Source organism: Lissotriton helveticus, chromosome 4_1 (assembly GCF_964261635.1).
Source record: "Lissotriton helveticus chromosome 4_1, aLisHel1.1, whole genome shotgun sequence".
NCBI classification, from domain to species: domain Eukaryota; kingdom Metazoa; phylum Chordata; class Amphibia; order Caudata; family Salamandridae; genus Lissotriton; species Lissotriton helveticus.
The window spans coordinates 2038473888-2038488475 of record NC_136063.1 but is presented as its reverse complement, the minus strand read 5'-3'; the positions used below and the strand labels follow the sequence as shown (position 1 = coordinate 2038488475).

Genomic DNA, 14588 nt, shown 5'->3' with positions numbered 1-14588 from the left:
AGTTATCACGAAGTGCACATAATGGAGCAATTAGCAAAAATATGTTGTGCTCGTATGCCCAATATGCTTTTAGCAAAATTCTGACCCAGGAACTACATTTTGATGACTGCTGCATAAAATTGGTTCAAGTAGTTTTGGCACCAGATTTAGCTCCATATTTTGACACATGTAATTTTCTCTACTAGCTTTATATATAATGAGAGCAATATGTTTTAAATATTACTGAGCGATGACTAGCAATTTGGATCTTCTAATCTATCCCTTTAAAACATTTACAAAGTGCTGAAATACGTGTGTTGGCTTAACCCATTAGATGTGCCCTTCTTAAACGTTTGTGGCACACCACGCTTGGGCCTTCATAACATTCTTCCAGAAATGGTGTCCAGGCTAAATTTGTATCATTTTCCCCACATATTGGGGATTTTAAATGTGCCAATGTGCCCATTGTTTGTGGGTTCCCTTGGAAGGAACCTAGAAAATAGCAAAAATGTAGCTATATTTTGCTCATTTTACTTATTAAAAAAGCACTCTGCGAGGTAGCTTTTTTTCCCAGGCACAAAATAGTCAAAAAGTAGCTCTTTTTAGAAAGTATATATCATTTGGTTTCCTTCTAGGGAGGTGCGTTATTGGAAAGGGCATCGCCTCTTTCTTGCACTGCCTGTCCCTTCCTTCTTGTCTGGAAAGTAGGGCAATGCCGCCTTGATGTGACTGCTGAGGTTCAGTCTGTATTGCAGTGCTTCCAGGGAAATTGCCAGATTTAAAGGTAAGGAAGGGAGTTCTCTGGTGATGGTACCAGAGTTTTTCTAGAGTATCAGTACTACAAGTTTTAGGTTTGTTTTTAGCACTAAGAATGGAATGCTTAATACAGACTTCAAAATCCTTCAACCGTCTAAAAGTGGTGGTTAGCGTGCGACTTGTAGTACATTTGCACTGCCATTTGTAGTAAAGTTTTTTGTTGGAGACATTCTCATGAAGTGCCCTCCCCATTTTCTTTTGCAGTCAGTTGTCTCCAACTGATGTGGGAGATATGATTTCGAAACACATTAATTCAAAGTTCAACTGGTGCTCTCCCTTTAGGTTTGGAATTTACACATTTCATTGTTTGTAGTTTTACTTTAAGTGGTAATTATGATTTCAGAAAATCATTTGAAAAGTATTGCAATCTTCACAAAGCAGATTTCTTTTCCATCTTTGGAATTTTGTTTGGTTGTGGTTGCTCTCATTTTGCAGGTTCCACATCTAAATGAAGAACACAAAGTGCCCACCTTTTTATTTTGTCAAATAATTCAAGTTTGATAATAATTGGTTATGTAGCACAGATTCACATTGCTGCCTGATAAAACTTTTTGTGTAACTTGTATACTAAACTCCTAGTCGAGGGACCATTTTATTGGTTTCCATTTTTGAGTCCAAATCTAATTCGCAGTGTTGATTTAAATTATCAAAAGAAAAACAGGATGCTGACTACCAGAAGGTAGTTCAGTTTAAAATGTAAGGCACATCTCAGTGATGGAACTGAAAGCAGATGTTGGTTGGGACAAATTTGCAACAACCCATATACTGGTTTGAATATGCATGTATTGACATATGTGATAATTGTTCCTATACAAATACTTTTTCTTTTTTACCACCCTACAAGTTGCCTGGCAGTGATATCGCAAGTGGAAGTGATGTTTTATCTGATGTTATACCAAGTATCCCCAGCTCTCCCTGCCTCGCCTCAAAAAAGAAGAATAAGCACAGAAATCTTGATGAGCTCCCGTGGAGCGCAATGTCAAACGACGAGCAGGTAAAAAATGTTTTAATATTTACTTGAACTTTGTGTTGCCCACGAGAAGCTAGTAAGCACCAAATAACTTATGTAGAGAAGAGTCGGATCCCCACTGATATTGTCATTGAATGGAAAAAAGGGTTTTAAACTCTGCAGATTTTACTGTAGCATGTGAAAACGGAGACTAAAAAGCAAGTGCCAAAGACACTCCAGTGCAGTGCAAATATATCTAGTGCACAATAACGACTTGTAGCAAAAATGTCATCACATACCAAAGGCAAGGATTGCTAGTTTGAAGTTTGCTCACAACTAGCTGTGCCACCTCCAGCATCAGCTTACAGTAAAACCTCTTAAAGGTGGACTCTGTAGACCAATCAGCCTCCTGCATTATGTCCTTCGCTGATTGTGCTCCAAACCTTCTGGTATCAATACCAGCTTCCTGCATAACCCACTGCACGCAGCGGGCTATAGTAGATGAAGATACCACTTTGTACCCTTTCTCTAATGCAATGTGGAGTTTGCCTTTCGCCCAGAGGGCGAACCTCCTCTGTCATGTCCTCATAGGCCTTAATGCATTGTACTACACACAGTTTGGGTACATCTCTGAAAGCCAGGTAGGAAATGAAGCGGGTACCAGTCTTGGTCCATCTACTTACTGTAAATGCAACCCTATCTGGGGAAAAAGATCAAGTACTCTGACGTCCAAAACCAATTTGCATGAGACAAGACATAGAAGCATTGCCAAAAAGGCATAACGAGTCTGCACTCCTTCTCTTGATTGAATTACTCCATCCTTAGGTGATCTTGTGTGATTGCGTGCCACAAAGGTAACATATTTATGAAAGAACCGAGCACGGTCCTTGTACTCTTGTGCTAGTGCACTCTTACTCTCAACCAACGGTTGGTTGAGAGTAAGAGTTAGTTATGAGTGAAAGCGGGTGAACGTCGGAAAGGAAATGAAGTCTCTACTGGCAGCAAATCAACGTTTGATTAAGGTGGAAGGACACGGTTCTTTTTCCAAAAAACACTTGATGGAGGGGGTAGGAATAACGTAGCGGTTAGTATGAGTATTTCCAGGATGCTTTGAAACAGGGTTAGTATAGAAGGACAAGGCGGGAGGACACCAGAGAGCTTATTGTAGTTGCACATAGTTATTACCACGGTTCTTTTCACAATTATTGACGATAGGAGGAGGCTTGATTTATGCAGTAGTTTGCAGTTGTATTTCATTATGATTTGAAACAACCAGATGTAGTGTATATGAATTAGAACGGCATAATCAAGTGACACTGTTTTACTTTACGTTCCAGATTCCCCTGACGAAGAGCCTGCCAGGCTCGAAATGCATTGGGATAATTTATATCATGCTCATTTTTACACGGAGATCAGTTTGTGTGTACTACTGTGCGAACTTGGAATGGCATACAGTATGTGTTTGAAAATGTCAAATAAAGACTACATATTGTATCTCACTGTCTCCGTTGTGGTAAAGGAAACTAAGAATTAAAAAGTAATAAGGAGGACGAAAATCTAACTGATTTATAGATTACTGTGGAGTACTCGGAGGAACATGATTTATTGGAGGGAGTTGTTCCCACTCTTCGCAGTGCACCAGGACAAGAGTACAAGGACAGTGCTCGGTTCATTCATAAATATAGAAGCATTTCCAACCTGGTTGAAAGTTCTTTCAATGATAAAAATCTATTTAGTTGCTGGAACAGAAAAAGGTTGAGAACCTGATTGACACCCCACAACTCTGAGTAACGAGGTTCTGGGGAAAGGGAGAGCCTTATCCTTCTAAGTAAGCAGAAGACAAAAGGATGTTCTTCCCACCGGATTGCCGTCAGCCAGAGCATGCCTCGCTGAAATGGCAGATGTGAAGGTGTTAATGGGCCGGTAGTCTAGCCCTTCCTCCGCTAGGCTGGAAAAAACAATTCAGGATCTTGACAACTCCTGGACTGACTCTCTGGTGATCATTCAAAAGGAGCACAACGCATATCCCTTCTCTGGAGCCCAATCTTGCAGAAATGCGTCTGTTGTCGCCACTTAAGGGTCGAGTCTCCAGCTGAAGAACTGGGGCAGCTGGTGGTCGTGCTGAGAAGTAAATATGTCAATTGAGAACGGGACTCGTATGTCTAGACCCACAGTAGTTACTGCAGCTCTCAGAAACCAGACTCACAGGGTGAAAGAAGCAATCTGCCACCTGATTTGATTGACCCTGGAGGTACTCCGCCGTCACAGAGATGTGATTCTCCAAGCAAAAGTTTCAGAAAGTCAATGCCAAGTCCACCAGAGCTTTGGATCTGATACCCTCCAGGTGATTGATATAACATACTGATGATGATTTGTCCATCTGCAGAAGGACACAGGATTGAATCCTGTCCTTTGTCCAACAGCGCACCGTGAAAGAACCTGCCAGGAGCTCCAAACAGTAGATATGAAAGATCTGTTCTTGTGTTGACCAACTTCCTCCTGTGGAGAATTCACAACACTGAGCACCCCACCCGAATGGGCTTTCGTCAGACACTTATCACCAAGTCGAGAGTGTATCCGAAGATCCCCCCCCTCCTTGTCAGGCCTCCTTGTGGGATAGCTACCAATGAATCTCTTATTCTTCTGATATTGGCACAAACTGAGAATAAGGAAGGCCTTTGCGCAGGTGGTGCGCCCTTAGGCGCCGGAGTTCTCTGTACTGAAATGTGCATGGGAAGATTATTTGTATGGATATAGATGGTAGACCCACCTGGTGAGCAATCGGCCTGGGAGAGGTTTTAGGCTTGGCCAAGTCTATCATTTATCTCCTTTTTTCTCATTTTCTCACTTTCTATATCTCTTGCTCGATATATTTATTTGTGGCACCTTCGTAGGTGTAATTTTGGATTATTTTCGGTTTGTGTTCTTGGTCACTTGGGTAGACTGGAGTTTCTATGACAAACATGCAGAACCTTTTATATCCTTTGTTTCCTCTTGAAGGACACAAACAATTTGTAAATTCTATTATTGCTGACCGGGCCTTTGATTTAAAAAATAAATAAAAAAATCCTTCCCCAGCCCACTATCCACACCCCCTCCCGCTTCTTAAATAATGGAGGGCCACCTGTTCACGGGGAGTAGGTAAAGATGATGCCTAAGGATTCTTATTTGCAAAGAACCCCCGGTGCCACACCACACACTCTTGAGGCATCATTTGGTTTAACCCCATTGATGCTGCCGTTGAACGTTCGGAGCACTACCTGGCTGGTGCTGCGTACGTTCAACGGCCGATGCGGCCCCGCCCACTCTGTCGAACGCCCGCACTGCGCCGAAATAACGGCTGCAGTAAACGGGTTAATATAGTAGTGGAGTACCTATATGTTCCTCGTTCCTTCTCACTCTTCTAGCCTGAGGAGTGTGTACTGCAAAGTCCCAGCCCCCTCCTTCCCCCCTCCCCCCTCAAGTTTAATTCTTCTAGTCCAGTGAGAAATTTGGGATTTGAGATACCAAGCTGGTACTATCAATAGCCTTCTGCTAAAGACCCTAGGTTGGTGAGAAATGTGAATTCCTAATTGGCACCTTTTAGATGCTTAGAACTGTCATCGGACCAATTTCTAGTAAAACTGAAGATTTACTATAGGACCAACTCTTTTAGGGGTAGTGCTATGTGGAGAAATAAGCTCTGTGCAAGAATTTCACAACCTTGCCAAAGATCACAAAAGATGCTAAGGGGTTTGGAAAACGGAGGAGAATGCAATAGGTTCCATTGGAATATAGATGACTGCCTGTGTACCCTTACTCCAAGGAGCAGCGTATGCTTGTCTGGCAGAGATCTTAGTTTGTCTTGCCAGAAATGTTGAGCCATCAGGAAGAATCCAGTTTCTTCTGCCATGAGTCCTTTTCGTAGTACAACATGTGTTATTCAGGAAAAAATGCTTATGCTTCCAATAGTTAGGACAAGGCAACTAATGAAAACTGTAGGAGTTTTATATATTCAAAAAGGATGGTTCAGAAGAGTTGACTCTAGAAGCATAAACGACTGGCATAACAGCAGGTACCTTGTTGGTTTGGGGATGGCTGGGAAAACCTTACCACCTTGTGACACAACTGCTAGTAGATATGGGCTCTGCAGTGGGACCTGGAATCCAGTGGGCGCCGCATCAGAAAAATCTATCCAACATGGCCCAGATCTCAAAGGGAACTTCAATAGATCTGCAGGGGTGGTTTACAAACCCCGATTTGATCAGTGGCAGACGCCTCACTCCTGATATGGGGAGGCCATCTAGGAAAGGCGGAGATCAGAGGCCTCTGGCTGAATCTGGACTCCACATCAACCTTCTGGAATTCTTTGTGATTCGGCTGGCATTAAAAGCCTTTATCCCCTCCATCAAGTGAAGACTAGGGCTGGTGTTTATGGACAACACCAGTGATATGTTGTACTGCAACAAACAGTGGGTGGGGTCATGGACTCTGGAGGATCTTCTGTCTCGACAGCTTTGGTTCTGGTTCTCGTTCTCAATCCGAACCTGCCAACGCTTTGCCTCTTTGCATGGAGGTTGAGCGGCGACATTTGACCGCTTTAGACCTTCCGCCTGAAGGCTTCCCTCCACCAAAATGGTGTTTGCCTGCTGGTGGGGCAAGCTTGTAGCATGGTGTGCAAACAAACCATATGCTACCCTCTCTTTTTTTTAAATAGTTTTTTTTTAGTAGAGATTTTTTAATAGCGCGAACTTGACCCGAATCTGCTATCCGAGCGCATATACATGGCACCAGTTGCATTGCAAGAGGACACATTCATCATTTTTTTGTTAGGCACGGGGAGATTAAGTGATTTGCCCAGAATCACAGGATGTTCAGCATCATTGCCGATGCTCGAACCCAGTTCCCCAGAGTCGAGGACGTCTGCCTTAGCCTTTAGGCCAACTCCTCTCCTTTCAGGCCCTTCTCTTCATTCTCTCTCTCGGTCAGCAGGGCTTTGCTCTGGCCAATCTTAAGGGCTATCTTTCTACCATTTCAGCCTTCATGGGGCTGCCTGATAAGCTGTTTCTCTAGAAACCCCTAGTTAACAGATTCTTGAAAGGGTTAAAACATGTCCGTCCCAACCTTCTGCATGCCCGAGTAGGATCTTAATCTTGTGCTGACTTTTCTTTTGTCTTCAATGGACCCCCAATGAATCACTTTTGGGAGCTGGGGGTCCCCTGTCTAAGGAATTTCTACAGTTTGAACCACAAAACCATGGGAAACAAATGCAGAAACAAGTAGTCATCTCATACACAAATTATTAACTATTTAATTTAATTCATAAATAAAGTTTACATTTGAATGGGAAAGTTGGAGCCCTTCATAATGCTGTTTTTTTCTGAAAGATGTACATCAAGAAAAAAAGGTACAGAGGGATCAATTCAACATTTATTCTCATTCAAGGTACAGCGAATTACCCTGATGTTTCCAATAATTATTTACATATACTGTATATCAAAAAATCAAATTTGTATACGTGTCAAATGACCGGGCAGGGCACAGATAAACACAATTTTATATATACACTTCAAATATACGGAACATAAACAATAACTAAAAATCACATTTAAATCACATTCATATACAATACATATATACATTATATACAACATATACAACGTATAAAAACGTACAAAAAAAGGACAAAAAAGTACCCCTACTAAGAACAACAATATTCTCACAGTGTACACTCCAAACGCCAAGTGGTACACTCAGAGGAAATCCCTAATGCGCCAGAGGCATAACACCTCTAACCAAATTATTCTATAGGCGCTTTCTCTTTTCAAACAAACTCAAAATTATTGGACTCCTCGTCGATATGTCGACGCAGTCGCGTTTCAGCCAGTAATTCCTTTAGGCCTCATCAGGACAAGGGTAGCAATATCTCTAAAATGGTAATAACGAACCTATAAATCTACATCCAATTCTACCAAAATTACACTCTTCCCCTCCGTGATCATGAAGTGCCAGGAAGGTCCAGTGGTTATGGGTGGACACAAAAAGATAAAGAATAGGCCAGCAAACAAGTTCACACAATACCGGTCCCCAAGAGGAGTGCCTTAAGCAAACATACAAAGAGAGCCTGTGAAGACCAAGCAATCGCCCACATCAACGGTGAACAAAACTCAGGTGGTGCACGCTAAATACCATAAATGAGTGAATAACACTCTACAATTCCTGGCTCGCACTCTCCAATACCTGGCTACGCAGGTGACACCCTGCAGCCATCTGGCTTCTAGACCCACTACAATCCTGAGAAAACATGGTTCTCTTCCAGGTGATCCTCATCAATAGTCATAAGCATTAGAATATTCCAGCCCATGTGCGGGACCCCGGAAACACTATATTATATGTGATATATACAATAGCAGCCTACTAAACATCAGAGCTGAATCATGCTGTAAAGAATTTCCACCATACAAGAAAAAACATGCATTAGAAAACATGAGAAACAACAAAGTTTGTTTTAGAACTGTTTTAATGCTCAGAAAGCAGTAGAAATTCTTATAAAACACTGAAAGCATAGGAAGCTCCCAGGCTGCATTGCAAATTCCCAGTCTAAAAAGACTGAAAAGCTGAATGCAATAAACTGACACCGTGCCTTTAAGGCACCCATGACCCCCAGCTCCCCATCATGCCTCAGGGGTGACAGTTAGGTCAGTTCTTTGCGGAGACTGTAAAAAAAAACATGAAACAAACAGGTTAACAATATCTCCAAGTTAAAGTAGTCCTTTGCCCGGGGAGGCGGGAGTTTTTTTGTTTTTTTGTTGCAGAGTTTTATATAGCGCGAACTTGAACCGAACCGGGTATCAGAGCGCTTTACATAGCACCAGTTACGTTACATGAGGACATACATTCATTTTGTTAGGCACGGGAGATTAAGTGATTTGCCCAGAATCACAGGATGTTTGGTGTTGTTACCGAGACTCGAACCCAGATTCCGAGGTCGAGCGCCTTAGCCGTTAGCCCAACTCCTCTCCCCTATGGTTGCTTATGGCTTTGATGAGGATACCCGTGGAAGAGAACTAGGATTACAGGTAAGTGACTAATCCTTCTCTTCCAGGGGATCCTCATCAATATCAATAAACAACAAAAGAGAGGTTAATGTCTCTTATAAGCCACTTGGATGGAGCCACCAGATTTAAGATAATCGCACCCTATTTGGGTTTGAAGGAAAGCCCTCACACACTGACCTAGTCAATGTCATGCTTCATCATCGGGCCCCACCGAAGAGACCTAGTGCCTCTTCGGTGTGCTGCGACGCCAGAAGACTGCGGAGCTGGTATTGTGTAACGGGAGTGTTGTGAGGATTAATAAACTTAAACTTGAAAGTGTCTAAAGGGTATCTGAACAAAGTTTATTAGTGATCCCTAGGACACAAATATAATAGTTCTATGTGTCTGAATTGTAAAGCCAAGGTAATGGTTGGATTAATTCAGAATTAATATATCATTAATATGTCAACATGTTTCAGCCTTAGTATTGGTTTGATTTTACCTAGGCATTCGTCAGGACAATGATAAACCCCGGCGGTATGGACTCTCTAATCGTCCACCCTAACCTGGGGACGTGAAAGTGAAAAAATAAAAGGTGTTTAAAGTGCATAAAAATAGGAAGAGCGAATGCTCATTCCAAAAATCACTCCTAGTTTGGAGTGTCTCGGCACCTGTAGAACAAAAAGTACAAACAGACATATAAGACAAACAAACTATTATTTGTAGGGCTATGCCAAAGTACTTTTACGGTTCATGGTGTTCCAAATCAGTGGCAGCAAACGTGTTCCCAGAATAACTGCTAGCGTTAAGCACCTTCCACATACCTTCTAGGGATAATACAACTAGTTCTGGGAAGTGTAGTGAAAATAGTGATTTAAAATAAGCCATCAGTGGCTTCAAGGGGTTAAAATCACATGGTATGAGTGTTTCAGAGGATCAATAGACAAAGAGTCAGTGACCCCCACACGCAAGTATAATATAAAAACAAGTCTCACTTTAAAGATTGGCGCTATCTGCACCATGGGTCTCAGGAGGGGGGATGGAGTGTCCCTGGCACATCCTAAAGGTAAGAAAACATAGGCTAGAAACATACGGAATCGCGATTGACTTAGCTCGATAGTATGGAGTTGGTCCGATCCTCTCTGCAGCATTACTCACGCCCTCAGCACTCTCAGCCCGTTTGTACACCTAGTACTACCTCTACCGGACCCCGACGATGGAGAGCGGGGCCGGTGGATTTGTTTTTAAGGGGCTGTGAAACGCTGTTCGCGCTCTTCCGGGTGTGCGTGGCTCAACCCGACCGAGGCCAGGGTGTTCTATCCCGTGGGCGTGGTCGGTGAAAATGAGTGAAAACGAGGCTTGGATGCACTCGTTGTTATAGCAACCTCTTGTTATTTCTTCAGAGAGAGGCTCGCTACTAGCGGGCCAATCCTTCACAACGAGGCTTGGTTGTCCTCGTTGCCACGGAAACCTTGTCTAATCTCTCCTGACCGAGGTTTACTTTTAGTGGGCCGATCCTTGATTTTTAGGCTTCGGTTTTTGGATATTTTAAAGAAAGAGAGAAGAAACAAACACATAATAAAGGATGTGTATGGCGGCAAGACATGCTAGTATTTGTTGCCATGTAAGACATTCATGGTGTTTATTTTACATCGGGGCTTGCTGTTACGCCAGTATAACACCATTTGAATTGATTTGTGTGTTTGATTGAGATCTGCTCATATATAACCCTTTTATAAGAGCGCAGGGTAAATTACGCGCAATGTTTTACATGAATATGAATATTATCAGAACCAGGACATTAGGTTCTTGGTGTTTACAGCATTGGCGTTTGTTTTTAACTGGAGCGCTACTGATCGGACATACATGGTTGGTGACTTTTAGCAGACATTAGAATCGAAGGCTTTTAGTTGAGTACAGTGTTTCATGGCATATCATTATTGAGCCCAATGATGTTGGTTCCCAGACGGTACACCCACCGCTGTTCTTTCTTGAATTCCTTAGTCGTGAAATTTCTAAATATTTTGGGGTTCTGGCTAGCCTCAAATCCTTGAAGACTGCCTGCTCAAAGGCCGTGATGGCTGCTGGTACCGAGATTCGGATTCGCTTGGACAAGTTGGTCACTAGACTTACAGTCCGCTCGTTCCTGGTTGTTGGGCATTGCTGCGCGTGTGGTTTGACACTGAGTCGTCCTCTGTCCAGGAGACTCTGTTGTTGTTGTTGCCTCTCCTCCTGTCTCTTCCTCTCCGGCTGCTCTCTACAAAAGGCTGCCTATATTGATTTTGAAAATGGATTGGAGGCATGAATGCTGGGTTCCAGCCCATGAAAGGATATTGGGGCTGTTGGTAAGGGTAGGGAGTCGGGCCCATCTCCATTTGTGGTGGTTGCCACTGTTGATGGTAATTCGTGTTGCCCGGTCTTCCTCTGTTGTTCCTGTTCCCCCGGTTCCCTCTTCTTCTTGTTTTTTGGGGAGAATCGTTACTTGATCCACTGGTATCGGAGGAGTTGTTGTCTGATTGTTCTGATTTATTTGTATTTTTGGTTGGAGGGACAAAGGTGGCTGCAGAGTAAGGGTATACTGTTTCAAAAGAAATTTTTTTTAGATCCTTTTGGAATTTCGTAACTTTTGATTGCATGAGATTATCCTTATACTCTTTCATTTCACTGTTTATTTCATCCAACCTTTTCTTATAGCCGGTTATTGTGGCTTTGAAGGTTGATTCAATCTCTCTAATTTCGATCATTAATGCCTCAGATAATCTGAATGCTGTCTTTATGATTAGGACCAACCAATCACGCGTACAATGCCATGCTATCATGGCCCAATCTTTTCTAAATGTTTCATCGTTGAGGAAGATACGAGGGGCATTGGTGACTAGTAAGCCTCTCGGTGCTACATTTGCAATAAGGTATTGTTTCATGATAGTACCATGTAGGATTGTCCGAATGTGTTCACGCTTTTTTTCGGTAAGGTTTTCCCATTCTGTAGTATTAGCTATAGTTTGGGAGATGTGGGGATCTGCAAATAGAGTGGGGTCGGACATTAGTTCCTCTATCTCGGATTCTGAATATGTTAAGCCTAAGTTCGCCATGATGAGACTAGGACAAATTGGTAAAACAGTCATCAATAGTCATAAGCATTAGAATAGAATAGCGAGCCTCACCTCCTCACCCTGCGGGCAAAGGAACAATGAAAACAGTATATCATTGATAAGCTTAGACAAAACCAAGATTGAACAGGCCGCAGGCTACCCAAATAGATTCCTCAAAGAGGCCTGCCCTACTTGAGTATCAATCCTGGAATCAGATTCTAAACAGTAATGCCTTGTAAAGGTATGAGCTGATCTCCAGGTTGCAGCCTTGAAAATCTCTGACATAGGGACATCATGTAGGAAAGCCACTGTGGCTGCTTTCCCCCTAGTAGAGAGTGCCTTAGGTGTCAACAAAAAGTGTTTGCCCGCTAGCTGATAAGCCAATTTGTTACAGGAGACGATCCATCTGGAGATGGATCGCTTGGCAGCTGGAAAACCCGTTCTCATGGAACCATAATTGACAAAAAGCTGATCCATCTTCCTAATACTCTTAGTGTTTTCCAAATAAAATTTAAGCACTCTTTTGAGATCCAAAGAATGCAGCCAACGCTCAGCCGGGGCCGTATGGTTTGGAAAAAAGGATGGAAGAGAAATGGATTGATTAATATGAAAATCAGACACAACCTTTGGTAAGAAAGATGGATGTGTCCTCAAAACTACTCTGTTGTGGTGGAAAACAGTGTAAGGCTCTTTTGTACACAACGCTTGGGTTTTGCTTACTCTGCGCGCTGATGTGATAGCAACTAAAAAAGCGGCTTTCCAAGATAAATGCTGTAACGTTGCTTTGTGGATGAGCTCAAAAGGAGCTCCCATCAACTTGGATAAAACCAGGTTCAACTCCCAGGGAGGAGAATGATTTCGAACAGGGGGGTAGACCTTCTTTAACCCCTGGAGGAAGTCCTTAACCACTTGCCTCTGGAAGAAAGACTTTTGGCTCAGCATACACACAAGATGAATGTGGAAAAATCAGATAACAAAATCAACAAAATCTAGAATACAAAAATTCAATGTCCATTCAACAGCTTCATCTTTACATCTCAGTAGATTAAATCAAAAAAGCACATACAGGCAGGGAACACTAGAAATCCGTGTCAGTGAGGTACCTTTCATACTTTTGTATCTCGACCTCCTTAGTCTAAGATCCACAAGTACAGGTCTCTGTACCCAACTACTCTATTAGAAAAGACACCAAGTATCTAGATAAATGCCCATTATTCATCTTTGTCATTCAAGCCCTCGGTGGCGGTATATCTTTCTATCAACCTAGCTTCTGTGCGGTTCAACTTGATCTCCAGTTCTCCCTTTTTACTTGCTTTGTACCACTAGTACTGACCAGACTAAATCATCTTCACTATGTCCATACTCGTTAAAGTGGTGCACCAACGGTGCTCCCGGGGTCCTACATCTTATGCGGGACTTATGCTGGCAAATGCGCATTTTAACCGCTTGGGTGGTCTGGCCCATGTAGGCATGCCCACACGGGCACATCACCACATACACCACATTTTTGGTGTTACAGTTGGAGAAGGACTGCATGATATGAGTCTTATTATTAATTACAATAGTTTTGGAATCAGTTGTGCTTGCACATGCGGCACAGTTGGTACACCAAAAGTGTCCAACCACTGCTGGCAAACCTAACATGCTTCTGGTGTCTTTTTTTGGCCTGTGGTTCCCTATTTGCTCTAACAAGGTATTGTTTTAAATTCCTACTTTTCTTGAATGCGAACAGTGGCTTCGGGGTGTTCAGATGTTCGATGAGTCTCCAGTTTTTTTAGATGATCTGTTTAACTTTGTTGGCTTTGGGATTAAAGGTCAAAACACAGGTCATTTGTGTTACATCCGTTTTCTCTTTCGAGGTGAGCAAGGTCTTGCACGGGAATACCATGCCCTTTTCAGGGCAGCCTTTACTAATTTCCTCGGGTAACCTCTCACACATAGTTTCTTTAACAGGATTTCCGTGTTGTCAAAATAATCGCTCTTATTTAAGCAATTACCTCGATCCGTAATAATTACCCGTAGGGCAAGATTTCTTTTAAGCTCCTCGGGTGTCCACTCGTGAATTCAAGGAGGGTATTCCGATCAATGGGTTTAGTGTAAAGACTAACCTCTAATTGGCCATTGTTGTTAAAAATCCAAGAAATTAATCCAATCACTACTGCAGGTTTTGGTAAACTTCAAATCAGGAGTACACAAATTAAGCCACGTATGAAACCGATCGAGTTCTTCTACATTGCCAGTCCATATTAAGAATACGTCATCGATGTAGCGCACCCTCCTCGACAGGTGATGTCGAAATGGGGTCGCTTCATCGAAGACATACCTCTTTTCAAATTGATCCATAACAAGGTTTGCTATCTCTGGGGCAAAGCAACACCCCATCGCCACCCCTTTTATTTGCAAGAACAGCTCGCCTATAAAGGGGAAAAAAAGCTATTTTTCAGACAAATTCTAGCCAAGTCCAAAAGGAACTTAATGGGGACCTGATGGGGCCTAATCCTTTTGGTCTAAAACAATTCCATCACCAGCAGTGCCTCATCCTGCGGAATATTCGTATATAAACTCTCAATGTCGAAGGAGACCAACAACTAGTGGTCTCCGTCGAACATAGACTGTTCAATCTTATGGATAAAATCCATAGTGTCCCTCACATAAGCTTGTGTGGCACTGACGAATGGCTTTAGAAAAGTATCTTTATATTTAGCAAGTGGCTCAAGTAATGAGCCACATGCGGCA

At 42.6% G+C, this 14588-nt stretch overlaps 1 protein-coding gene across 1 annotated transcript in view; it reads left to right on the top strand.

Annotated features, from left to right (window-relative positions):
* FAM199X (family with sequence similarity 199, X-linked) overlaps window positions 1-14588 on the top strand; it is an 85248-nt gene that overhangs the window by 46309 nt on the left and 24351 nt on the right. The window contains exon 3 of the mRNA XM_078688674.1: window positions 1640-1789. Coding sequence (XP_078544800.1) covers window positions 1640-1789 — 150 coding nt within the window. The remainder of the gene's footprint in view (window positions 1-1639; window positions 1790-14588) is intronic.